The following is a 25,514-nucleotide window of genomic DNA, read 5'->3' on the forward strand; positions in this document are numbered from 1 at the left end:
GAACCTTATTAGAGTGGGGCAACCATCACAACGTACTTTTATATATTTGTTCATGAAAAGGCAGCAATGTGTCTTAGGAGAAAAGGCTTTCTCCAGGAGTGCAGACATCCCTTGCTGAGCTGTCTTTGTGGCTGGCTCTTCACTGTACAATACCATCTGTTACCAGCTGTGTTGAGTTTTCCTTATGACCTCCAGTCTTTTCTGTTCCCCTCTACTTGTTCTCTTTTACAATAGTGTGAGAAAGAAATAAAATGTTCTGAGATTCCTGGTCTGATGCGTCTTTTATTATATACAGGGTAGGGCAAAAGTAGGTTTACAGCTGTTTCTATGGAAAGTAATACAATGATAATAATAATACAAGAATAAACTCTGTGTTTCACGTACTCGCAACTGTAAACCTACTTTGCCTCACTCTGTATGGAGTTCCTCTCTCATTTCATCCTCAGCTCTTCTGCACCAGTCAGATGCCTACCTGCAGTGATATAACAAAAATTATGTCTCTGCTTCATTAGCATTGTTAGGTGAAAAATATCACTAACCTATATAAAAAGAATCATCATTTGATTTCTCAATTTTTATTCTCTTTTTCCTATAAACCTTTTGCTTAATACTTAAGCTAAAACTGAACATCAGTCCTCTAAAAAAAGGGTCCATTTTTCTAAATAGATACTATTTTTTTGCAACTGTTATTAAATATTCAAATAATCTAGAGAAATTTATGAATGTCTTAAAACCACACTCTAGGGGACTTGTTTCGGGGAAAATGTTGAAAATTTTTGAATTCTAGATGTTGAAGCACGCAGATGCACACACACATGCAGGAACCCACCCACCAAGCACACATTCATAAAAACCTGTCCTGAGTTCTTTAAAATTAACTGGCTTGGGGAGAAAAGTCACAATCTGTTTATAAACTCTTGCATTTGAAAAGCAAACCACAGGAAATTATTCACTTCTCTGAGGCTAATAATTTTCTGTTATTTTTGTTTGATTTTTTCCTCTGAAGCCCGCTGGCCTGTGTGTGTGCATGTATTGAACTCCATTCTGTATGTTTTGATCATTTCTCCAGTTTGTCAAGATCATTGTGTTTGGATACAATTCTCTGAGCACAATCACACACTCTCCCACCTATAGGGGAGTTTAGAGTGGGAAGCAGGGAGGACTATTTCCCCATCAAAAAAAAATAGTTTCTTCCTGTTTATTAAAAAATGTATGTTGACTGAAGAATGTATAGAAAATACAGATATAAAAAATAGAATGACCCTACAATTCTGAATTCTGGCTCTCAGTTAACATTTTGGCATATTATATGTCTCCTGTTCTTTGTTCTTCCGCCCTTCCTTCTATCTACCTATCTATCTACCCATCCCGCTATTTATTGTCTTTTTATCTATCTGGTTGTTAGTGGCACACTATACATCTCTTTGGTAATCTGAGCTTTCTTTTTTGTTATTTATAAATCCCTCTACAAACATAACCTAAGGGGCAGGCAATTAGCAGTTTTAAAAAGGTGCCAACTTCTTGGGTGTCAGGTTGACAGAGTTACGAAAATTATAGTCTATTTTATTTTTCAAATATACTCAAACAACAAAATGAAAGAGTAGTATATTATTGTTTTATCATCTCTTTATAACATGTGTTTTGTAATTCTGAAGGTGACTAAGAGAAATGATGTTGTCCATATCTGCCAGCCTCCCCTCCAAAACAAAACTTGCCGTTATTTTCCCCATCTCAGAACAGAATCACATATTATTAGAGCCTGGAACCCCAAACTTTGAATGCTGCTAATCTCTAGCCATACTATTCAGAACTGTAGTACTAAGACAAGGTAGAATGGTCACCTTGCTCCTTCTGCAATTCCCCAAAGCATAGGAGCTCTGTATTTATTTAATTTTATATCTTTTTGTTCTGCTTTAAATTTCTTTTAGACTACAGGGGTTTTAAATGATGGAAAACTATTGCCTATGGCTCTATTTTAACACTTTAATTTTATAGACCCATAAGGATTAAATGATGTGCCCAAGGACACTGAGCATATTCATGAATTTTTGACACCAATACAGCACATATTGACTCCTTCGGGATAAGAGAGTATAAGAGGATGCCATTGGCGACCACACCTGTCTTGACTATCACTATATCCTGAGCATCTAACATTATCCCCAACCTAGAGCAGGACTCAATAAGGATCTGGGAAATAAATAAATGAATCATTCAGCTCTCTTCAAGCATTTCCTGGACTCTATGGAAACTGCTAAGGAAATGTGACATTTCCTTAGACCTCAGTTTGCTGTAGTTAAGTGAATAAGCAATGACAATAAAGCACCTTTAGTCACTTTCTAAACAAATAAAAACAAAAACAAAAACATGCTGTCATATGTAAAAGACTGAAGTAAGTGATCACCACCTGAAACAAATGCCTACATACACATATGCCTCCCGTCAATCACATGCAAGTTTCTGTTGGTGACAACATCATTCCCTGACAGTGAGACACAATGATTTCTACAATAAGTCTCCCATACTTTAGTATTGGTCTCCTTTTTCAGTCTACTGTTAAATTGCTCTCTCTTGTGGTCATTGAAGAGAAAATATATGAGCTCTATTTTTCAATTTGGATATTCAGGTCAAAGTTGAGTCTAATTCTTCAACGATTACTTCTTTCTTTCTCCCTTTTCTCAGGTCTCCTCCATTATACTGTACTGCTTTTTAGACATACATACACACATACACATAAACACACACACACATTTTCACATGCACTTTTGCACTATGATCATTTTTAAATGAATTTTATGTTCCCAATTCAAAATTATGAGGGAACTAGATTGATTCATTTTTTATCTTTTGTTGATTCAAAACAATCAAGACTTTATTTCTAACTTTAGTTTTTGTGCTACAGAAGCCAGCACTGATGCCCTTGTTTCTAAAAAAATCAGTGTTGAGGTGACAACATTCAGACTAGCAAAGGAGGACATTTAACTGAGGTGTAATAAAGGAGGTATTTTATTCAGAACACTAAACTTATCCAGTAGTTGAGTAATATCCAAGTTTTTTGTTTGTTTGGTTTTTGGTTTTTGGTTTTTTGTCAGCCTCAACAGAAAAGAAAGCCAGAGCATATGAGTGGAAGAAGTGGTAATATTTACAGAAATGATTACAAGAAAAATCTCCCATTCTAATTATTCTGCTGCTTTTTCCAGTTTTCCAAAACCCAGCCCCCTTCTGTACTTATTTTCCCACCATCTCTCTAAATGTGTGTTGATAATGACCTGAGAAAGCAAGCAGCTGAGTGGCAGGGGAAAAAAGGATGCTTTTAGCACCAGATGTAGATATACACGCTCACAAAATAAAGTTGCTGTGTCCCTTAGTCCCTTCTCGAAAGAACAAATGAGAACAAGACAAAGTGCTGGCACAGGAAACTGAACTCTGAAGCCCCTGAAGCTGAGACGTGCCGAGAAAGAAGAACGCACTTTCAAAGTTCGTCTTGTGATAAATGATGCTGGCGGGGGTGCCCACTTCATTATGCTCAGTTACGCTTTCCTTTTGGAAGTGGCAGCTAATGAAAACAGAAGGCTGGGCTTAGCTATTTCCTTTCTAACAGCAGGAGGACTGAAAAATACTGCCTCTCTAAGGATGGCCAGCAGGTACGTTGAACGGAAACGAGCGCAGCAGCCTACACGCAGCGCTGAAAGAGCGCCTTGTAAGTTAGCGAGCTTAGGGCAAACCCTCAACCCCGAGTGACATTTACATGAGGCTGTTCTAGCCCTGGAGACTCGGGGAGGCCTCCGCTAGGACTGGTTGGCATTGCGTGGCAAGGAGTGAGGGAGAAACAATCGAAGCTCACAGGAGGTGAGGTTTGTTTAAATAATAGAAAGTAATTAGGCTGAAGACAAAAATCAGCGATGGCATTTTATAATTACAATTAATTTAAAGGTTAATTTCCTTTGGTGCTAAAATCTTATTTAAAACATTTACCAGGAAAGGAAATTAGGATGTTACTATCAAGAGGCATAGAGTGCTTCTGGGAATCGGTGCCTATTATCACTTGAAATTAGGTTAGGCTCAAAGTGGGAATTTCAGTTCATATCTGTGTAATAATAGATGGTGGTCAGGGCTCAGAGTCAGCAGGGTTGGCTGGGGCAGGCAGTGCAAAATTTCCATTTTTGGTTTGTTGGTTTATAGGATTAATTGCAAATGTTTCCAACAAAGAAGGCTGGTTTATACATGAACAGCCTGACACAAAAAGAAAATTGGATATGGATTGCTGCCTTTGTAACTAATGAAGTTGATGTTAAAGGAATTCCCAAGAGCAGAAAGGCAAAAGGAGGCTCGTAGTCACACATCCATACACTTAACATCACCGAAATAAATCGAAGGGGGCGACGGTATTTCTGCTGGTTCCAAACCTGTCAATCCTATTCCCCTCTCCCAGGACCCACCTTTGCCATCACTATGTTTTCCAAATGGGAATTGTCATGTCTCAGGTTCCAAATGCCATGTGTATGTATATACCCTATTCAGCAGACCACCTCCCTGGACACTTGACTAAGGAAATCAATGCATAATAGTAGTAACAGCCAGAGGGAATTAACTCTTCTGTACTAATTTTCCCATTCAAAATGCCTTTTGCAGATTTGCTCTTTTGAAATATTTTATTAATACTGTTGGTATGTAAACCAGTCCCACCAATACGGAATTGTGCAGAATCCTAGAGCTGCGAACATTAACAGCCGCCTACTTTTAATCCCCTAATTTTTACGGTTGAGGAAAGAAAAACTCAAATTGACTTTCTTCAAATCAAAAAATCATTTGGAGGCAGAACTGGGAGCAGAATTTAAGTTTCTTGATTCTATGTACATTTTCCACATCACTTCAAGGTGATAGTCAAAATAGATTCTATCAACACATAGTTCTCGAGAACTGCCCTCTGGTAGGCTGTAGGTTAGTCACTGGGGATGAGGCAGGAAACCAAACAGATACTGTCTTTGCCTTCATGGTGCTTACAGTCCAGCACACAGTTCACGTGAGGAATTACACTGAGGCAGAATGAGAGATTGGACGAGGGGTCTAGGGAGTGCCGTGGGATGCACCCCGGGGGCACCTGGTCCAGTTAAGAAAATGAGATTTCCTCCCTGAGGAAGTAACATGTCAACTGAAACCTAAAAGATAAATCAGAGGGCTATGCAGAATTTAGCAAAAATAACTGTGCCTTTTTTAAAAAAGACTATGTGTTTGATCTACATTGACCAAATGTACACCATAATTCACACAGGAGTAATCTTAAATGTTTTTAATGAGCTCTATATAGCAAATCTAGTTTCAGCTTTACTGAATATCAATAAAATGATAGAATAAGCAACTGCTGGACATTCTCTTTCCTGAAACTGCAACTGTCGTTCAAAAAAGATGATTAATTTAGGCTCAGGAACTTTGTGATTTTCCTTCCTGGAGGCTGCAAAATAATCCAAAGATTGTGTTAGCAAAAAAAAAAAAAAAAAAAAAAAAATTCAAGGCAAGAAGTATTGCTCTGTTGGATTATTATAGCATGCATCCTTTATTATTTCCCTGATATACACACATTAATGTGCCCACACCCAATTAAAACCACTGCATTTAAATAGGCTGTGCATTCTAAATATATTCTGGATGTCAGCTGAGAAGACATACCCAAGCATGTCTAACTAGCTCACCTATAGCTTGTAATAACTGGTCTCAATTTCAACTGAAAGGCATGTCATATATACTCGAAAGTAATTCTAACAGGCAAGAACAAAACACTGGTGAATCTAATCCACCCAAACCACATGGCACACAGCAAGCCCAGGTACCTTTAAGATGCTTAGTTATTTCATTGTATTCTGCACACTTCTCCATATTTATTGGAAGTATTAAAGATATCTGGATACATAATTTTCTGACTCTAGCTTTACAGATATTGACCTTCTTACCTTTTACCACCCTCATCACCATTCATGTCATCTACTCCCTTGATTTCCTTCATCGGGGACGCTAATTTGGATCACCTTCATTGTGGAGAATGAGGGGTTCTTCAAAATCACCAATTTCAAAATTCTCTGCCTATGTTTTCTCCGACCTTGTTCCCCTGCCTCCCTCCTGGAGGAATCTTTATCTTTATTTAGAAGCTTCCTTGCACTGGAACCTTTGTTTTTCTCATGCTTTGGACCTTTCTAGTCATCATCTAGCTCCAGGATCAGTAATAACAGTGACGCTCTCCTTAGCTCCCTTGGCTTCCTTCTTTCCTTTCCACACCCATGCCTGATAAGGCTTGGATTCAGTTCTCCACTTTTAATGCTGGGTCTCTGCACGTTACTGGAGAAAATGACAAACACAGCTGGATGCTTGCTCCTGCGCAACAATGCTGTCACTCCTCTGCGGCTGACAGTGCCTTCACTCCTGGTTGACTCGCCACAGGAGGTTCCAAACCCTTCCAAGTGCCTTAAGCCTAGGACCCAAATCTGATAAAATCAATGCTATGAAACATAAAATCCTCATTTTCCCTCCAGAACCTCAACCACACTCTATACCAGCAATTATCCTTTTGTTTCCTTGCAGCCTTGGCCAAACATGAGAATAGTTAAGCTTTTTCTCCCAAAATAATCCTTTCGCCAAGCATTGACATCATCGCTTCATCCTAATCCAGAAGTTTTAAACTATTTCTAATTAAAGAAATGTTTCATTTACTATGATGCTATTGTAGTGATTGCTTTTTCACTTTCATTTTTTAGCATATGTAAATGTGTTAACACATCTAAAATATTGATGAAGACCTGATTTTGATACAATTGAGAGAGAAACATAGAAAATAGGACCCTAAAACCCCAAGAAAATATATTTGCTGAACAGGGTTAGGAAGTGAAGCATCTGCAGTGATGTAGCTAATAAGTCTCATTTCATTCAATGCATGCTTCACCTACCAGAAGCGCTCTCTAGCATAACACCTTAGTGACCTTTCAGGCAACAACAGGATAAAGCACCCCCACAAAGGGTTGTGTTTTCCCAATCAGAGAAAAAGAAAAAGAAAAGCTCAGATGCTACTCGTGGATATTAGCCCAGACCGAACACCTCAAGCTCACACAGTAAGTCTGCATGGAAGAAAGGTGGGTTTTGTTTTGTTTTTAAATTTAGACTATGGTTGGTTATGTTCTAAATTTTTTTGTATGACCTTTGAAATTCTTACCTGCAGAGATAATAGATACACACTCTATTTTCATAGGCCCACACAAATTCTTTAATGTCTTTCAATGTGTTCTTCTAAATATTTTGGTTTAGCTTTCTGTGGACTGCCTTTTAAAATTTCCCTTCATGGTCTTTTCCAGCTCTCTATCCAAAAGAGAGAATATTGACTAGTGGCTTTGTCATTAATAACCAAGGTGCAATTTTATATTACAATACCTCACTGCCAACGTGTATTTAAAAATGCAGTTTTAGGTTTGCTGAACTCAGTGTTTATGATTAAAAGGCTTAAATAAAAGGAAATCTCACAACAGGGTATATATTTTATAAAGATTATTAATTCAGAAAGTATTTTTCTCTTGGTAATTTCTAAATTCTACTCTTATTAATGCTACTAAATCATAGTTATTAAACTGATATGGCACTTTACTAATATAAAATAATTGGACCTCCTTGTGCCTCCATATTGCAGATAGGAAAACTAAGGCAAAGAGAATAGTCTGTAACAATTGCAAAGAAAATAGTAACAGTTTTGAGTTGTCTTCGTAATTCCCAAGGCAGATTCCTCCAAAGAGGCAAAGATTAAGCAAGTACACATTTTATTTTCTCACCTTCTATCCAATTGTATACCTCTGTTTAGATTGTTATAAACTGGTCAGAAAGGGAACTGTGTTTTTTTCTACCAATTCTCAACATTTGTATCACTTGGTAGCATTCATTAATGAATGACCTCTCACCCTTGTTATTCTGATGCTAAAGGATGTCCTTGCCTCTTCCTTTCCACTCCTCTCGGCCAGAGAGACTCCAGTGGTGGCTTCTCCCCTTTGGTATCTAAAAAGCTTCTTTAATTTTATAGGACCCTGCAACAATTCATATTCTAGATCCTCAATAAAAGGTCCTCTCTTTATTATTATTCAAGGCCTTATGAGATAAAGGGTAACAGTACTCAGGTAAATTCCACTTATAAATTTTGTCAATATCTCTCATAGTCTCATTGCCTTATCTTTCTTTACAGTTTATTCAGTAAATACAATATCCAGGGTCTTGCATGAGCCATACTGTGTTCTGGATTCTGGGTCTGTAGTTAGCAGTAGTAAACTGTCCATTTCATGCAGTTACATTATAGTGGTGAAATCAACAAATAAACAAGTAGATTTACAACATGTCAGGTGAAGATATGTTGCAATGAAGCAAAATAAAGCCAAGTAAGTAGAAAAAAATTCATGACTTATGGGGGTGGGGATCACTTCGTAACTTTTACAAGTGTCTAACCACTATGTTATACACCTGAAACTAATATAATATTGAATGTCAACTGTAATTTTTTTAATATTTTTTTAAATACCAGCAAGTCTCCAATTCACCTTGCACCAATTACAGTTACATTTGTTTCCCAAGTGTTTCCTGGTCCTTGCAAATTATATATGCCACTTATCTATTAAATACTACATTTCCAAATGAAGCCAAACACCAACTTATTCTTCACATCCTTTTTTATCCTGGTAAAGGCAGCAACATTCTTCTAGCCAACTAATTTCTAAGAGTCAGCTTTGAATCTTGCCTTTTTCTTTCCTTCTCTCATATTTAAAAATGTGGCATGTCCTAGGTTTTCTACCCCTTTCTCCATTTCTTTTGCACTCATTGTCATATTTTCTTCCTATTCTCCTAATTTTAATTCAGGCAGGCCTTCAATAATTCCTCTGTCTTTCACATTTTCTGATAAGCACTGTAATAACTGACAGTTGGTCAAGTGGCTATAAGAAAAACATCTCTCCTTACTTTGATAAACATCACTGTAATCAGAGTTACACAAGATGGGGCTAAGAATATAGATAATTTCCGGAAGGAAGGACTGCTTAAATGTTTATATGATGTCTGCACAAGTTATCAGACACAAAGGAAATGAACTGAACCTTGAAAGATGTTTGCTGTATCTCCTCTTAAAGATACATGACAGAAAATGAAAACACATTTGTAACAATCACTGGCAAACATAGCACGGGTGGTTTTTCTTTGATTATTGTTCACATCAGAATAATCTGAGAATATTATAGTTGGAGAAAAGATGAGGAGTAAATTTTCTAGAAAGAACAGAGGAAAAATGCCAGAGAATAAATAACAAAATGAGATATCTACACCCATAGAGGACTCAAAGAAAGAACTCTAAAACTTTTATTAAATGAATAAAAAAGGAAAAGCCTAGATATTTTAAATTTCATCCAAAAGGTGATACAAAATCTTTGTTAACCTTCTAGGAATTTTCTGGAATGGTATGAGTAAAAAACAGAAATCACTTTTTCAATATACTTAGTAAGGAAACTGAATACCTGGCTTCTAGTCCCATTTCCAGCTAGTGTGTGGCCCCAAGCAGTCAAATAAATCTGTATTTATCTGTAAGATAAAAGTAATTATTCTTACCCACTCCACAGTGATATTGAAATTATAATGATATCACCTGAAATGGCTTTAGAAATTACTAAGTATTTTGCTGTTGTTGGGAGTTCATTTTATTTTTAGAAATTAAGGAGATTCCTACTTAATAAAAGATGCTTTTTTTCTAAATAATGCAGAGTTATGCTCTCAGGCAAACATCTCAATGCCATCACAATTTCTTGGAGAAAGACCTGTCAGATGTTTTATGACTCCTATGGCCCAGGAAAGGTGTACAGTTTCCAGTAGCCTCTTCAGAGCCTGAATAAATGTTATTATACAAAAGAAATTGAAAACAGACTGAAGTGGTATTAAGGGTAGTCTAAAATGTCAGCTAGTCCCAGTAATTATTTTGAGAAAAAAATGAGAGTTTCTTCTACCTTTGTTCTCCACTCATGCATACCCCAAAGAGTTCCAGGCATGACTGAAGCATCATGCTCCAAAAGGTGCAAGATACCGAGTCTGCCTACACTGCCCTCCATAATATTAACAGCAGTGATGAGTTGGATCCCATTTATTCCTATTCATCTCCCTCAGTTATTTAGGAAGACAACCAAACAATTACTCAGAGTGAATACATGTGGAAAATGACCCTACATCACTTCATTGGCTGTGAACACAGGCATGCATATAAAATGAAGTACAGAAAATATGCCCTTCAACTCTGGTTTAAATTTGACAACCCTCCCCACCCCCACCCCATGAGTGAAATGGTAAAAATCCATCCTGGTTACATTCAGATCCTCTTTTCTTTTTTTTGTTCTGAATCATCTGCTATTAGAACCTCTTCCATGGCCCCAACTGATCTGAATAATCAGACCATTCACAACACTTCCATCAGAGCTTTAGTGCTTGCTATTCTCCCCAGTTGAGTAGCTGTTGGCTCACTCTACCATCCACACACCAGACAGATCATGGCTAATAAGAGCAAGCCACAGACACTCAAGCTCCACTTGCAAGACATGCTGAAGACATACTTCATGTCCCTTCTGGCCCTTGCTCATGTCTTAGGAAGGGACATTGTTCCAGTCTCAAGCTTTGTTTCCCATTTTTAATTCTGATTATATCCACTGAACTTGCAGATTCACCTTGGCTTCTTCAGGTTACCCCTTGGTTCACTCCATGATCTTTAGCTTATAAATATCATCTGTTTTTTTTCTGCCATTCATCTGAAATCCCTGAGAAAAAGCTAAGGAAATATCTAGAAACAAAATAAATAAATAAATAACAATAACAGCACATAAACTTGAGCTTAACTTGGATCTCAATATTAGTGGAGGAGACCTTACTATTTACATCTGCCCTGATCTTAAACTATTCTAATCCACTCTATTCTCCAGCACCAAGGTAAGGGTGGGGGTGGGGCTGAGGTGGTGGGGAAGGGTGGGGGAGCATCCTACTGAAAGGGAACTCAAAGAAAGGAAACTTTAATGTGAATACCTCTCAGCAAACCATTCCTCAAGGAAGTCTCAGCGTTCACAAGGTGAACCCAAATAAAAGAGGATTTAGTTGCTATCTGCAGCAAGTCCCCAGTTATCTACAATAGTTTCTCAAAATACAAACTTTAAATATAGTCGCCATTCAATTATTACTTAGCCTTCTGGTACTGTTTATATTAGCTAATGTACAAGTGTGGGCAATTCAGAAAACAAATGAGGTTCATTCTCTTTTATTTCACCTCCTATAAAATACTTGGTAGAGTTTCTTAGCTACTCCCAAATTAAACATTTTGTCTTTCTTTTTCCTACACTCCATAGGCTTAGACTGAGTCCTAAATTTTTTCAGGGGCTTTTAATTTTCTTTTTCCACACTGTATGTCTCGCCCTGGGCTTTACATTCCTTATCTTATTTCATCCTCATGCTAATTGTATGAAACAAGAATTATAATTCCTATTTTAAGAGCGTTTAGGTGATTTGTCTAAGGTCACCCAGCTGGCAAGTGGTCAAAGTAGTATTTGAACCCTGGTCCTTCTACATCAGATCTCTGCTTTTTTCATTATACTATTTCAATTTTGATTAGAAGAGAAATTCTACCTTGAAAAAGAAAGTTTTTACAGTAAAAAGAAATGAGATATTCAACCAGAAAAAGACATAAAGGCACTTCACATGTGTATTACTAAGTGAAAGAAGTCAATCAGATAAGGATGCACATTGTATGTGTATATGGCCTTCTACAAAAGCCAAAACTACAAAGACAGGTAAAACATCAGTGGTTGCTAGAGATTAGGGAAGAGGCAGAGATAAAAAAGCAGAGCACAGAGGATTTTTAGGGCAGTGTAACTATTCTATATGAAGCATATCATTACATATTTGCCAAAACCTATAGGCTATAAAACACTGAGAGTGAACCCTAATGTAAACTCTAGACTCTGGGTGAAAATGATGGGTCAATGTAGATTTGTCAATTGTACCAAATGCACCACTCTGGTGGGGATGTTCATAGCATGTGTGTGGGACAGGAGGTATATAAGAACTCTGTATTTTCTGCTCAGTTTTGCTGGAAATCTAAAACTGCTCTAAAATATAAAATCTATTTTTGCAAAAGCATTTCCCCACTAAACAGAGAAATAGACAACATAGACTTTATGTTACATCACACTTGCCTCCGATCTCTACCTATAACACTTAAGATATAAAGAGAACCAAAATTAGTTAAAACCAAGATACTAGAAAAAGTAAACATAGCCAAGGGCATTGTACTTTAGCCTGTTTTTCCCTTTCTTCCTCCTTCTTGTCATCTATTTTGTCATCCTTTTTGTTGTTTTCACCTTTTGTTGCCACTACACAACTTCTACATCCATGGAATGGAAAAGAGAGAAAACATAACTTTGTCACAGTATTCTTAGTATGTACTGTTCCAGTTACTATTGCTGCTAAAACGCAGTGTGTAAAACGATCATTTATTATGCTAATAGATTCCACAGGTTAAACATTCAGACAGGGCACATGGAGGATGGCTTTTCTGACTTGAAATATGAGGGACCTCAGCTGGCAAGGTTTCAGGACTGGGCTGACTCAGCAGCTCGGGGCTGGAATCATTTGGAGGCATTTTTTCCTCACGTATCTGGATGTTGATGCTGCCTCTCGGCTGGGACCTCAGCTGGGACCTCTGCTATCCTATCAGCTGAAACACATCTACATGGGTTCTCCGCTGGTCTCTCCATGTGGATTAGTTTGGGCATGGTGACTGTGTTCCAAAAGATAGCATTCCAAAAGAACAAGAGGGAAGTATATGACATTCTTATGATCTAGCCTTGAAAGTCATATAGTGTCCCTTGTAGTGTACTCTGTTGTTCAAAGTGGTCACAAAGGTCTACCCAGGTTCAAGAGGAAGGAACATAGACCCAAACTACTGGATGGTAGGTATGTCAAGATTACATTGTAAGCACATATGGAATAGGAGATATTGTTTTTGGCATTTTGGAAAATATGCCCCAATAGCTCTTGTTATATTTTATTGTACCTTAAATATCAGGTATGTGTTTCATTTAAATGTTTGGTTAGACATTGCTACACATCTTTATTTGTGATTGTCTGTTTCAGATTATAAACCACATGATGGCAGGGACAGCCATGTTAATTAATTTTTATGAGCTACAGCATAGCACCTTGTACTTAACAATCACATTATGTAGTGATATCACTAGTGCTGCAATTGCTGATAGATGCATGCCCTGGAACCATCATTTTTTTTTTTTTACATGCGCAATGTGTTGTAGAAGATCTATACTCTAACTGAAAAGACATATAACATCTTTAATATGTGAGTAGATTTTGTTACAACAATTAAGTCTTGATAGCTTGAGAGGAGTAATTAAATTCTTCTTCCAAGTGAATAGATTCCTGTAAAGTAACAATTGTATCTCACAGGTTGGGGGCGGGGAAAATCATTGCCTTGGGGCAACTACTTTTTTTTCCCTCCACAATTAGTCACTTTTGGTTTACTAGATGATTAAAAGGTTTATATGATGAATCATTTTGAGACCTTGATCATGAATGTTTCTCTCTTCTGAAAAGTGAATTAATGAAGGCAATTGTCCCTCTTCAGTTGATTTCATAGGTGGCTTTGATTCTTATGGCTATCAAGGGCCTCAGAAGACATCTCATTTACAACTACAGCCTATGTACATGTAAGTACTTTGCTTGGGAGGTCTTCTTCTGGGATACTAAAAGATGGTTAAGTAAGCATTCTTGTGGCACAAAAGAGATGGCATGCAACTTTCCTTCAGTTATATGCTTTAGTATTTTCTCTCCTTTTCATATTGTTTTGACTGGGAAAAATTCTAATAACATTTTATTCATAATTATTTAAAAATCTAACTTATTAGAAGTGCTATATCTAAAGTTACCTTTAGTCTTACATAAGTGTCAACTACATGGCTAAAAAATACTATATAATATACTAATATTTTTAATTACCCAAAAGTTGTATATATTTAAAATGATATAATATTGTAGGTAGTTATCTGTAACTATGTATAAACCATATGTTTTGGTTTTCCCAGGAGAGTCTCAGTTTACATGGTTGTTATGGTATAAGCATTACCAGCACCCTCGATTACTCTCAGCAGTGTTTTCATTTGGATGATAAATGATAGGTTATCACTCTAGTTATATAAAGTATGAAATAATCAAAAACTGAGCAATACTTTATCATTTTTCTGATGTGAAAAGTGAAAATGAAAGCGGAATATTAGCACTAAAACTTATCAGACCCTTAACTCTAGCACTCAAGAGAGCAGATATACAATCAGAGCCTGATTTTTATATCTGTGTTTAGGCAAATTCCCTTGGATAACAACTGATAACAAATTCTATATATCAGCATCAAGTGATATGCTGAATTGCAAGCGAAGATCAAAATAGAAAGTAAGATTCCAATTCATTTCCAAATGTGAGCTTCTCTCTTTGAAGATATGTGTTTGTTGTCGTTGTCCTCCACCTTTGAATCATTTTACCTTTTAATATTGTTAGTGTGTAGGATAATAAATGGGTATTTGGAGTATTTCTCCAGAGAGATTAATCTTTATACATACATTTTAAGGTTGTCTTTAAAAAGGGAATGCATCGTGCCTCCGTTTTTCTTTGTGTCCCTTGTAGTTCCCTGGAAACATTTAGTAACACCACTCCTAGCGAGTCTTTATCAGTTCAGATATCAGGCAATTACTACGTGTTATTCAAAGCATTTGTCCTGTAACCGGAACACCACATATCCCCTCTCTTACCTCCCCATAACCACTGCCCTAATTCTGGCATTCATGACCTTAAGTTTTCCATTCTCTTTTTTATTTTAGAACCCCTATCCCATCTTTCATGTGGCCTCCAAATTAACCTTCCTGAAGTACCACTCTGATCACTTTACTCCCAGCACCCAAACTATCAATGACTCCCTGTTACTTACTGAACGAAGTCCAAGCTCCTTACCATAATCTGGAAGTCTACTCTGATCTGACCCTAAGGTTTTTTGTTTTTGAAACATTATCTCTTCTCCTCAACCCTTCATAACCTTTAAGTCCCGACCATATGCAGGTGATGTTGGAACAGACTAGGAAAATGTAATGATAAGTAAGAATTGACTCTGTCCACCAGAAGTTTATAATCTTTTGAGAGCATGAACAGTCTGACAGCTCCCCTTAACTGCTTTTTTGCAGTCAGACTAGAACCTTTGCCTTCTGCATCTATAACATGTACTTTTCCAATTGTTCATGATGTCCATGCTGTCCTCTTTACACATTTTTCCCCCAAATTCCACTCTTTGAGACCCCACTAACTTTTAAATTATATCTTAAAATACAGTTCTTTTGTGAAACATATCTTAATTGTTTTTCCTCTTTAATTCTATTTTTCTTTGCCCCCTACTACAGTTGTTCTTTATTTATACCATACCTTCCCTATCCTTCCGGAAATACTTGACAGCTAACACACACACACACACATGCACACACACGCACAAAATGAAATGATAAATTTTCTAAATACTTTGACATTCTCCTCAATATTGTATCATAGCCTTATGTAAAGTATTTTATTAAAAAATAAAGACAAAATAATAAGGAATAGTGGTTAGGATGACCTATTGAAGATAGATGACCTGAAATAAAATTCCTTGTGACCTTGACATATAACTTTATTTGAACCACTTTATTTATTTTCACCAAGCCTAAGTTTCCTCACCTGAAAAATAAAGATGATAACTACATCTCATGACTATTCTGAATTTATATAAAATAATTCATGTAAAGCAGATAAAACATAGGACATGTCACACAGTAATTACTTAATACACAAAATTTATTAGTAGAGAGAACAATGATAATGTTAACTAATATTACTCATGAAAAGATTTTATCAAGCCACAAATTAATATATACTGCATTTCATTCCCAAAAGATTTCTTCTGTAAACAATGTATCTCATATAATACCAGTCCCAGTAATATGTAACAATACATTTGTGCTCAAGAGTAAACCAGGACATCTACAAGGCTTGCTATTGCTTGCTTCTGACAATAGCATATAACATTTTTAGCACACAGCATTTTATTGTGTGGTCAATAGGAATTATCAATAAAAATGATCAAGCTACAATAAATTAGAAATAATCACTCATGTAAGGATCTGCTATACTAATGCATTAAGAACACTAATTATACATAACCAATTATATATTTCAAATCAAGTATTTATAATGTTATTATCTTTAAACAGAGGACTCCGCAAATTTTTTATCCAGCATTAAATTCCTTGAGGACAAAAGTTCCTGTGATTTTATTAAGTAGAATACTTTAAATGCTAAACCAAAAATAATAAAAATATTGTTTTCTTTCTTACGTCCAAGGAATAGTAAAATTATATGAGCTTTCATGTTTCACTGCTGGCAAAAGAAGTTAAATGTTTAATGAAATCAAATTTAGGAAGTTAGCAATAGTTAGAATATATAACAACACACCAGTCAAAATATGTCTACCATCCCTTCCATAAACATCCTTTAGTGGCCTCAAATATTAGAACATGAAGATTTTATTTTACAGGTGAGGAAACCGAGTCAAGTGGAAGGAAAACAAGATCACACAGCTTATCAGTTGTGCAGTTCCAATTACCAACCAGTTTTCCAGCCCCCTTAGTTGTTCTTTCCAAATTCATAGATGGACTGCGAGTTTGCTCAGGCATTCCATTCCCTGATTCTTAATGTACTTATTTCTACCTCTTCACACTAACTTAGCTGTCATACTTCCATTCATGCCTGCACCCTCCCCCCTTTTCTGTGTCTCCTTTATTCCCTTTTGATTCCACATTATACAGTGTTGATGAAGGAGGGCTTTTTCATCTTTGTAGACCTCAAAATCAATCACTGGAGAGCCACTGTCTACTGAAATCCTATAAAAAAATAAATAAATAAATTTTTTAAAAAAGAAAGAAAAAAGAAACAAAAAACTGATTCACACATAAACCTTATCCCCTGCTGAGTGCAGAGACCCGAGCGGCTTCTATATCTTCGTCCTTCAGGGAGTACCTTCTCCTGTCAACCCGCCATAAATAAGTCTCGTAAAGTAAGAGTAATTTAACATCATGGGCCAGTTCAAGCACCCTAACAATATTATATAGCAACTGAAAATAAAAGCTGGCCCTTAGAAGGAGAGCAAATGCTTAAAAGCAATGTGCACTTTTAGCTGTGGGGCTTCCATTGTCCCCAGCAAATCTTCTGTGGTGGGGAGCTGGGGCAGAGCTTTAAAAACACTGCCTGCCTGACTTCCATGCACAGCCGTGGGCCTCCCCCTCCTCGGTCGTCAATGAATAGACAGGCCCCTTTTTATTTCTTCTGTTACATTCTTGACCTGTAATTCTTCAGATTATCTATAATCCATCTAAAAAGGAAAGTTTTCTTTTTCTTATAATTTAGGAAGCCTCTTTGATGCCAACACTAGCTATGAAGTTGCTGCACAGAAACATTACCATGTGCACAGGTTAATTTTCTAACAGAGTAGCGGCTTGACTACCAGTGACCCATGTGCCATAAAGAGCAGAGATCCGCTCGGGTCCCTGCAGTATCAGCTGTGAGCAAGTCCCACGGTCTATTAGACAACATTTGAAAACATTGCAGTCTTTCTGGCAGCCTAATTGTATAGCAATACATATTCATTTTATTTGTCCCCAGAAATGGATTTTAAATTACATAAGTAGCCTCTCTATCTAGTAAATTACCATAAGTAACCTCTATCTAAGAGGCTGCACGAAGAAAAAAGGAGAGGAAAACTGTCTATGTATATAGCATAATTGGGCTTGGACTTTTTTTTTTTTTTTTGGCTTGCTCTTGTGCTTGGAGGGGTGACAAAAGGTGCTGCACTTTCCCCCTTAATTAAAAACAATCTCTCCCTCTCTCTCTCCCTCTCTCTCTCTCTCTCTCTCTCTCTCTCTCTCTCTCTCTCTCTCTCTCTCTCTCTCAGGTCGAAATAATACAGATGGCTTCATCATGTCAACTCCTGGACCTTACAAAAAACTTGTTTCGCAGTGGCCTCCTGCATTTTATGAACAGCAAGAAGCAATGAGTTTAAATACATATACCTGTTAACAAAACACAAAGCCTCGCATACACTGGAACACACACACACAAACAGTCACTGAGGCACACGCCAGTTCCACTTGGCCTCCTCCTTCTAACTGAAATGGACCAATGTGCAGGACATGGCCATCTTGGATTTCCGGAAAGCAGGCTTCTTTCGCCCTGGCCTTTGGAAAGTTCGAAAGGAGACGTGTTGGTGCCATCTGCTGGCCGTCACTAACTCCTCTGCTACTCAGCCGGGGGGGCCTCTGCAAGCTGGGAACTCATCCAGGGCATGGTAGCTTCAGAGTCCTGTCTTCTGCGCTCCACAGGTCTCGATAGCACCATGGCTATGTAGGCAACAAAATTGCAGAAACAAACAAACAAAATGTGCCAGGGTGACCTTGTAACCCAAGGCTGAGATGGCAGGTTGTTTGCCCTAAAGGCTGTACCGTACATACTTGCCTTAACCCACCTAAGTTGTGCGCCCAAGAATCTCAGTGCAGACGTCCCCAAGTCACTTCCTTTAGGCTAACACACTGCTGTTCATTCTGAATGAGTTCGAGTTTGTGTGTTTTATGTCAAGAAACAATGCTGAATAGCCCAGCAGCTCCAATGTGTCTGTGTAGGAAAACTGCCAGCTGTCAGTGAAGTGCTTTACCATTGAGCCTCCATGGTGGCCAAAAAGAGACAAGTAACACTAATAACAACAATAATTGTCATCTTTATAGTTCTTAAATATGGTCTTCTGATGGGGTTGGGTGGGACAAAGTAAAACTTAATAATCTACTAATGTCAATCTACTGGAAGCAGAAAGCAGAATGGCATAACACTGATTTTATTTATCGCACTCTAGGTGCTTTTATAAGTAACTACAAATGTCTTTTACTAACACAGAAACAGCTGTGGATTTCTATCAACAGAGGCCAACTGAATATGTATTAGCTATGTTTACTCTTTTATATCTAATTCAAATGGAAGACCCTATGTAGGTGAACTTTTTTTCCTAACTTCAGCGTATGAGATTATTTTTTGGGTGGGCGGGGGGACCAGTAGTTATCTTGGTGAAATATTTGAGATCTTTGTGGTGACTGGGGGATCTGTTGTGTGTTAGAGTGTATTTTAATCCTCCTGTATTATTGTGGCAGAAAAACTGTGCTGTTAACGTAGTTGGCAACAAGATGCCTTTGGAAACTTAATAGTAGGTCAATGTGTTTATGGAATATTCTGAATTTCTAGGAAATTTTGTTCTATATATTCAAGCATTATTTGGTTTTCATTAGTGGAAAACATAATTAGTGCAGGCTTGTCAGGAACTCAGATGAGACATGTTTTTTTTTCTTGGATCCACCTGAGACATTAAAATCAATCTTTTAAACGAATATACCATCTTTAAATGCAGTGAAATTCAGACTCAAAAGTTGCTATGAAGCAACTTTTTCTCCTGGTTTCCATGAAGGTTCAGTTATGGGTTAACCTACTTTGGACCTTATCCCATCCAGAACTACATAAACCAGTCCTATTACTGGGTTGTGTGAATATCTATGATATACAAGCATATACATTTGAAAATGATAAAGAAACAAAGGTTACTATTGGAACATGAGCTACAAAGAATAGTTCCAACACTTGTGCTTAAAGTTTCTTCGTGGCTTGTGTATGTTTGTCCATATATACATGTATAAAACACACAATTACAGACATGTCAGTGAAACCTCATCTAATGATTTTATAGTGACATGCATGTTTAATATATGAGAAAAATATTTACCAATGTATTGTTCTTTGATTCTTAAAATAGAAATACTATACATGCCAGAACCTACTCTAATGTAACTATTAATGTGACTATTAAAATGAGGTTTCACTGTACATTCATACTGTGATCAAATTCCACCTTCTAGGACATACAAATGGATTGGAATTGAGATACACAGAGCATATGCCCTCATAGTCCCGCTTTAAGTTGCAGCTAACATATCACCTAATCACTACTATCATCACCGCCAAAATTTTGAAAAACAGTTGTTGACTACTAAAAAGTAATCAGTGGACAGGTTGTTTTTGGGAGCAGTGAGCACAGTAGTGTGATTCTATCTGGAAAAATATCTAAGTTGTACAGCTGTATCCTCCTCAAACTCCAGTGAAGAATGCTATTTTTCTAGGCTGAGCTTTTGTTATAAACCTAATATTCAGAAGGCAAGAGGTACAATCCTGATGTGTCTTTTTCTTTTCCTTTTTTGCATTTGTTAATTCTGAATGTATTTTTAACAGAGTGATTTTTTTGACTTACTAGTGTAATTTGCATTTTAAAAATAAATGGAAAAACAACTAAGTTTCCGAGCCATCCCTGCAAGCCCCTGCTCCTTCTCACAGTCCATGTGACTAGGTCATTGACAGGAAAAGCCTATGAAATTCACATAAAGGCAATGCTGATGTCTGCCGCAAGCCATGCCGGGATGTGTCAAAAGTAAAAGAAAATGCTGGGTCACGACACCATTTTAGCTCAGTAATATAGGTAACATGTACTTACATTATCTCCTGTCACTAAATTTTTTTTTCCCAAGACTGCCTGAAATAGACTCACGGTCATTTGGAGAGCTTTTTCCCCCACTTCTCTCTGGAATTTAGAGTTAGCATCAGGCTATTATCTGACAGAGGTGTTAGGGCACTATATTAAAAACCTCTGGTTAACACAGGTAGGGTTTTTTTCTTTGAGCACTCTTTTGTACACAAATAATTTGAAATAACTTAAAATGCTCATTTATTGCCCATTTGATGACATAGTCTTTGATGGCTACTCTAGCGAAGCATATTGTGGGAGTGGGAGGGTGGGCTGGGTGGTGGAAGGCAAAGAAAAGGTTAACCCCTGGCATTGTGATTGCCTAACAGTAATTTCAGCTGAGGTTCACTATACAAGCTGAAGAGACAGCAGCAGCCGATTTGGGCTCCTAGTGAGGGTGTGTCCTTTTGCTCATGGCACACAGACACTCACCAACCCTCAGACACCAAGGTACCAAAAATGATTGAAAACAAGGAAAGCTTTGAGGCAGCACTCCAAGAAGCTGAAGATCAACTTGTATGCAGTACCTAACTTTTCGGCCACATGGTGAGAGCCTTGTAAAGACCAAGCCTGTTTTCACTTTTGCTGCCTGTTGTGAAAAGCATGCTGATGTGGGTTCATGGAAGTACATGTAGATGACTCTCAGGTTGTTGCTGCACACTGTGAGGTCAAATGCACATGACACCTCAGTTGGATATAAAGAGACAAAAGTTAATAGAGCAAATATATATATATATATGTATATATATATATATATATATATATTTTAATAGTTACCAAATGAAGATCTTGGTAGTAGTATTTACTGAATGCACACACTCTTTAACTGAGAACTCCAGAAGAAGGAATCTTTTTTTTAGGATATATATATATGCATTCAGTAAATACTACTACCAAGATCTTCATTTGGTAACTATTAAAATACATGATCCCTGATACAGAGAAGCAAAAACATAACATCCCACTGTACTATAATGAGTGAACCTCAGAAATGCAAATTTATTTAAAGTATGGCACATTGTAGAACACACTTTTGAGAGCCAACCCATTTATCATAGAGACAATAAACTAAGGCCCATAGATGTTATGAAATTACTCAAGGTTACCATTTATCTTGAAAATGCAAGTGACTCTCTATTCTACAACAAATCCTAAAATATGTGTACTCTGTTCAGAATAGAATAAAACAAATCCCAGACACTGCCAACTGACCCTGGACTCTGTAAATCAGAATGAACCCTGATAAAGAAGACTCTTAGATAGTATAAGACCATAAAATGCTTCTGAATTATTGTGTACTAGGTTCAGCATAGTCTCAACATTATTTTATTATGTTGTAGTTTTTTAAAAAACAATAATGTATGCCTATATGTAAATTTACTCGTATGTGTACATATATATATGTATGTATATATATATATATATGCATATATATATATGCATATATATATATATTAGGCAACTTTTATATTCACTTTAATGGTCAGAAATTTTCCTAGTATTCCTTTTATATCACATTTATGAATAGCTAATATTAGAGACATTAAGCTTACTTAAACTTTACCATCTTGAATACTTCCTGTGATTCTCAAGATAATCTTCCTTCAGACATTTTATCTGTCTAGGTGAGTTTTTGGCACTCAACACTTGTACTCGGGAAGTTTTGATATCAAGATCCTTACATCATAAAAAAAATAACCCTCAGTTATTCTCATCCCATGCGAATCTTTGCTTAGGATTCATGTTCAATTCTCTTTTCATTGTACTACATCTACCTTCCACCTGCTCTCAGGAAAGGAAAAACAAAATCCTGTGTTGATGTGTTCTCTCCAATTTTAAACATACAGTATCTTGAAACAATCACTTTTGAGAGCAAAATCTTTCTAAGACATTTATGTACTCTGTGCCTTTTAACGCAACAAAAATTTGAATTAGATAATACATTCAAGGGTCTCATTTACCACTGAAACCTGCACAAGTGTCGTGAGATATGAGTCCCGGTGACAACAAAGAAAACAAAGGTGAGTTCCTCCTAAAGGGGATAGAAGTGTATCTTTTTATACTCTTTAGAATTTTAAAGAAGGTTGGTTTCTTTTTTAAGCCTTAAACATTATGGAGTTTAGAAACAAATGAGCTTAAAATCTTGATGGGTAATGAAAGTTGATTTCTGTAAGATAAATTCAGAGAAGAGCCACATGTGGATGCTCTGACACAATCTAAACCGTTACTAAAATTAATGTAAGCCTTCTCTCAAATGAGAGCACGGAACTGTGGCACCTTAGTCATAAAACAAGTATATTTTTTTAACCTCTTGTTCTACCCTCAGATGAATTTAAGCTATAACAGCAATGGAATAAAACAACTCCCCAAAAGATTGCAAATGGATGCTGTCACCCCAAGGATGATGGATTGATTCAATTAATCAGTAAGTCTTTTCTAAGAGTCCTTCAGGGAGTTATTTACCAGAGGCATACCCTGTTTATTCCTCTCCTGTGCGCTTGTCATTTTTCTTCATTATTCTTCTGGTTTTACTCGTTATACCCTTTGGGGATATGTTGATCTCCATGTGCAGAGAGGTTTTGCACACAGCTGTCTCGACATAAATCTTCCAGGCCTCCAACTGGAGGCCACCTGAACACCTGTGCCTCTTGCCGTTGTTATCTCAGGCTGAGCAAGACTCTCGGGGTGAAGTCAGGCAAATGGAGACTGAGTTACAAATGATGAGTCACTGGGAAAGTATCAAACTGAGTGAAGACTATGAAAAATCTTCCATTGGTAAAGATGTAACAACTTTGTGCTTCACACACTACAGGAGGAGCCTTCCCTTCTCCAGTAGCAGGTAGGTGGGGAAGAGAGAGGACTGAGAGGCCAGGGCCTATGTTTGGATCCATGGAAAAGCAAAACATACTCAGTGATTGTGTTGTTTTGAGTGATGAAAGGTAAATATTCTCAAAGAAGAAATATTTTCATTTCTAATGCACGGTCATCTGTCAGTTCAAGTTGTTAAGAGTACAGATTCAGGAAGATGTCAGGTTGACCTCAAGGGTAAATCTAGCTATCAGGCTTGACTCCATAGCTTGTGGGGCCCCATGCAAAGTGACAATGTAGGGACCCTTGTTCAAAGAGTACCCTTGTTTTAACAGTGCTAAAATATAAAGGTTTTTTCTTTAAAATTATTTTATCTTCAATCATTATAAATGAATGTGATATCAGTCACTCTTGGCAAATGCATCAAAACTGATTTTTTTATAATTTTTAACTTTGAAAGGAATCTTCCTGCTGATATAACTATTATCAGAGCTATAAAGAATATTTTATTTTATAAATGATAACAAAATTAGGATAAATTTCTAATAATTTTTTTGAAGTATAAATACATTTTTGCCACTTTAATTAATGGTTCACACACTAATTTTTCTAAAAAGATTTAAATCTCTATAAAAGTTTGATAAAAATCTGAATTTAATTTTAAATAAAAGTTATATAGTAGCATTTTAGTATTTTCCCTGCCATTTCCTGTAACTTGTAGAGGTTGTTCAAGAAGCCAAAATGGCTCCATGATTTCTGTATAATTAAAAATACTTACTTGTGTATTTTATTGCTGTTTCTTCAATTACAAGAAAAATAATTTTAAGAACTACCTTATTAATAACTTGTTCATCTGAAGCATCATGTGAAAATAGAGTTCTTTTCGGTTTACTACTAATGCTACAATCTTTAAGTTTTACTTCTATGTATAAGCCTGTGGATATTTGTTTTCAAAACCAGAGACTCTAAACTCTGAATAATTGTAATAACTCTATTAATTCTAATAACTTTGATATGCTGTATTGCAATGTCCATGTGTATGCTTTCATCTGGTAACAATTTCCTGACAAAGTTTGCTGCCTGAGCAGCAGTGATTTCTGCCCCGGTGCTAAGCCACGGTTAATGTGCAGGCAGAAGCTGCAGGGACAGGCTGGTCTCCCACCGCTCCCAGGGCTGCCCAGGGCCCCTGCTTTCCCCCAAGGTATAGCTGCCACTTCATCCTGCTGCTGTTATCACCACTGTCACCACTGCCAATCTCATCCCAGTCTCTCTGCCAGCCCAGTGGCTCCTCCGACTGCCCTGAGGCCAGCCAGGCCAATTGCTCTGCAAACTGCATCCTGTGCCCCAGGGGCTGAGCCACTGTCCTCGGGTACTGATGCTGGATCACAAACACTCCCAAGGCTGTCCCTCCGAGGCATCTCCTCTGCTCACCGCATGCTAAAATGACATATTAAGAATTTCATGAAGACAATACTAGAGCATTAAACCAAACACCAGACTCCTCTGAGCATGGCAACCGTTATGTGATGGCACAGGTTACATGCCGGTAAAGCTAGCCCTGCTTTCTACACAAGCCAAAGGTAAAAATTCTCCTCTCTCTACCCCAACTTCAAACTTACCCCCATTTTGTTACTGGAATAAAATCAGTGTATCAGTTTCCTATTGCTGCTATAACAAATTACCACAATGTGGTGACTGAAAATAACAAAAATGTATTAAAATAATCGTATGGAAATCAGGAGTTCAAAATGGGTTTCACTAGGCTAAAATTAAGGTTTCAGCCGGATTTTGTTCTTTCTGGAGGCTCCAAAGAAGAATCCATTTTTTTGCCTTTTCTGGATTCTAGAGGCTGCCTGCATTCCTTGGCTAGAGACCCTTTTGTTCATCTTCAAAGTCAGAAGTATAGCATCTCCAAATCTCTGTCTGACTCTATGACCGGTCTCATCCTCACATCTCCATCTGTGACACAGACCCTCTTGCC

At 37.1% G+C, this 25,514-nt stretch overlaps 1 protein-coding gene across 1 annotated transcript in view; it reads left to right on the forward strand.

Moving 5' to 3' along the window:
- The window catches only part of NKAIN2 (sodium/potassium transporting ATPase interacting 2), a 946,372-nt gene extending 928,179 nt beyond the window's left edge, over nucleotides 1-18,193 (forward strand). The window contains exons 6-7 of the mRNA XM_090280635.1: nucleotides 13,673-13,754; nucleotides 18,068-18,193. Of these exons, the coding sequence (XP_090136761.1) occupies nucleotides 13,673-13,754; nucleotides 18,068-18,077 (92 nt within the window). The 3' untranslated portion in view covers nucleotides 18,078-18,193. The remainder of the gene's footprint in view (nucleotides 1-13,672; nucleotides 13,755-18,067) is intronic.
- The last annotated feature ends 7,321 nt before the right edge of the window (nucleotides 18,194-25,514 follow it).

Source organism: Furipterus horrens, unplaced genomic scaffold (genome assembly GCF_987537825.1).
Source record: "Furipterus horrens unplaced genomic scaffold, mFurHor1.1.pri manual_scaffold_6, whole genome shotgun sequence".
In the NCBI taxonomy this organism is placed as follows: domain Eukaryota; kingdom Metazoa; phylum Chordata; class Mammalia; order Chiroptera; family Furipteridae; genus Furipterus; species Furipterus horrens.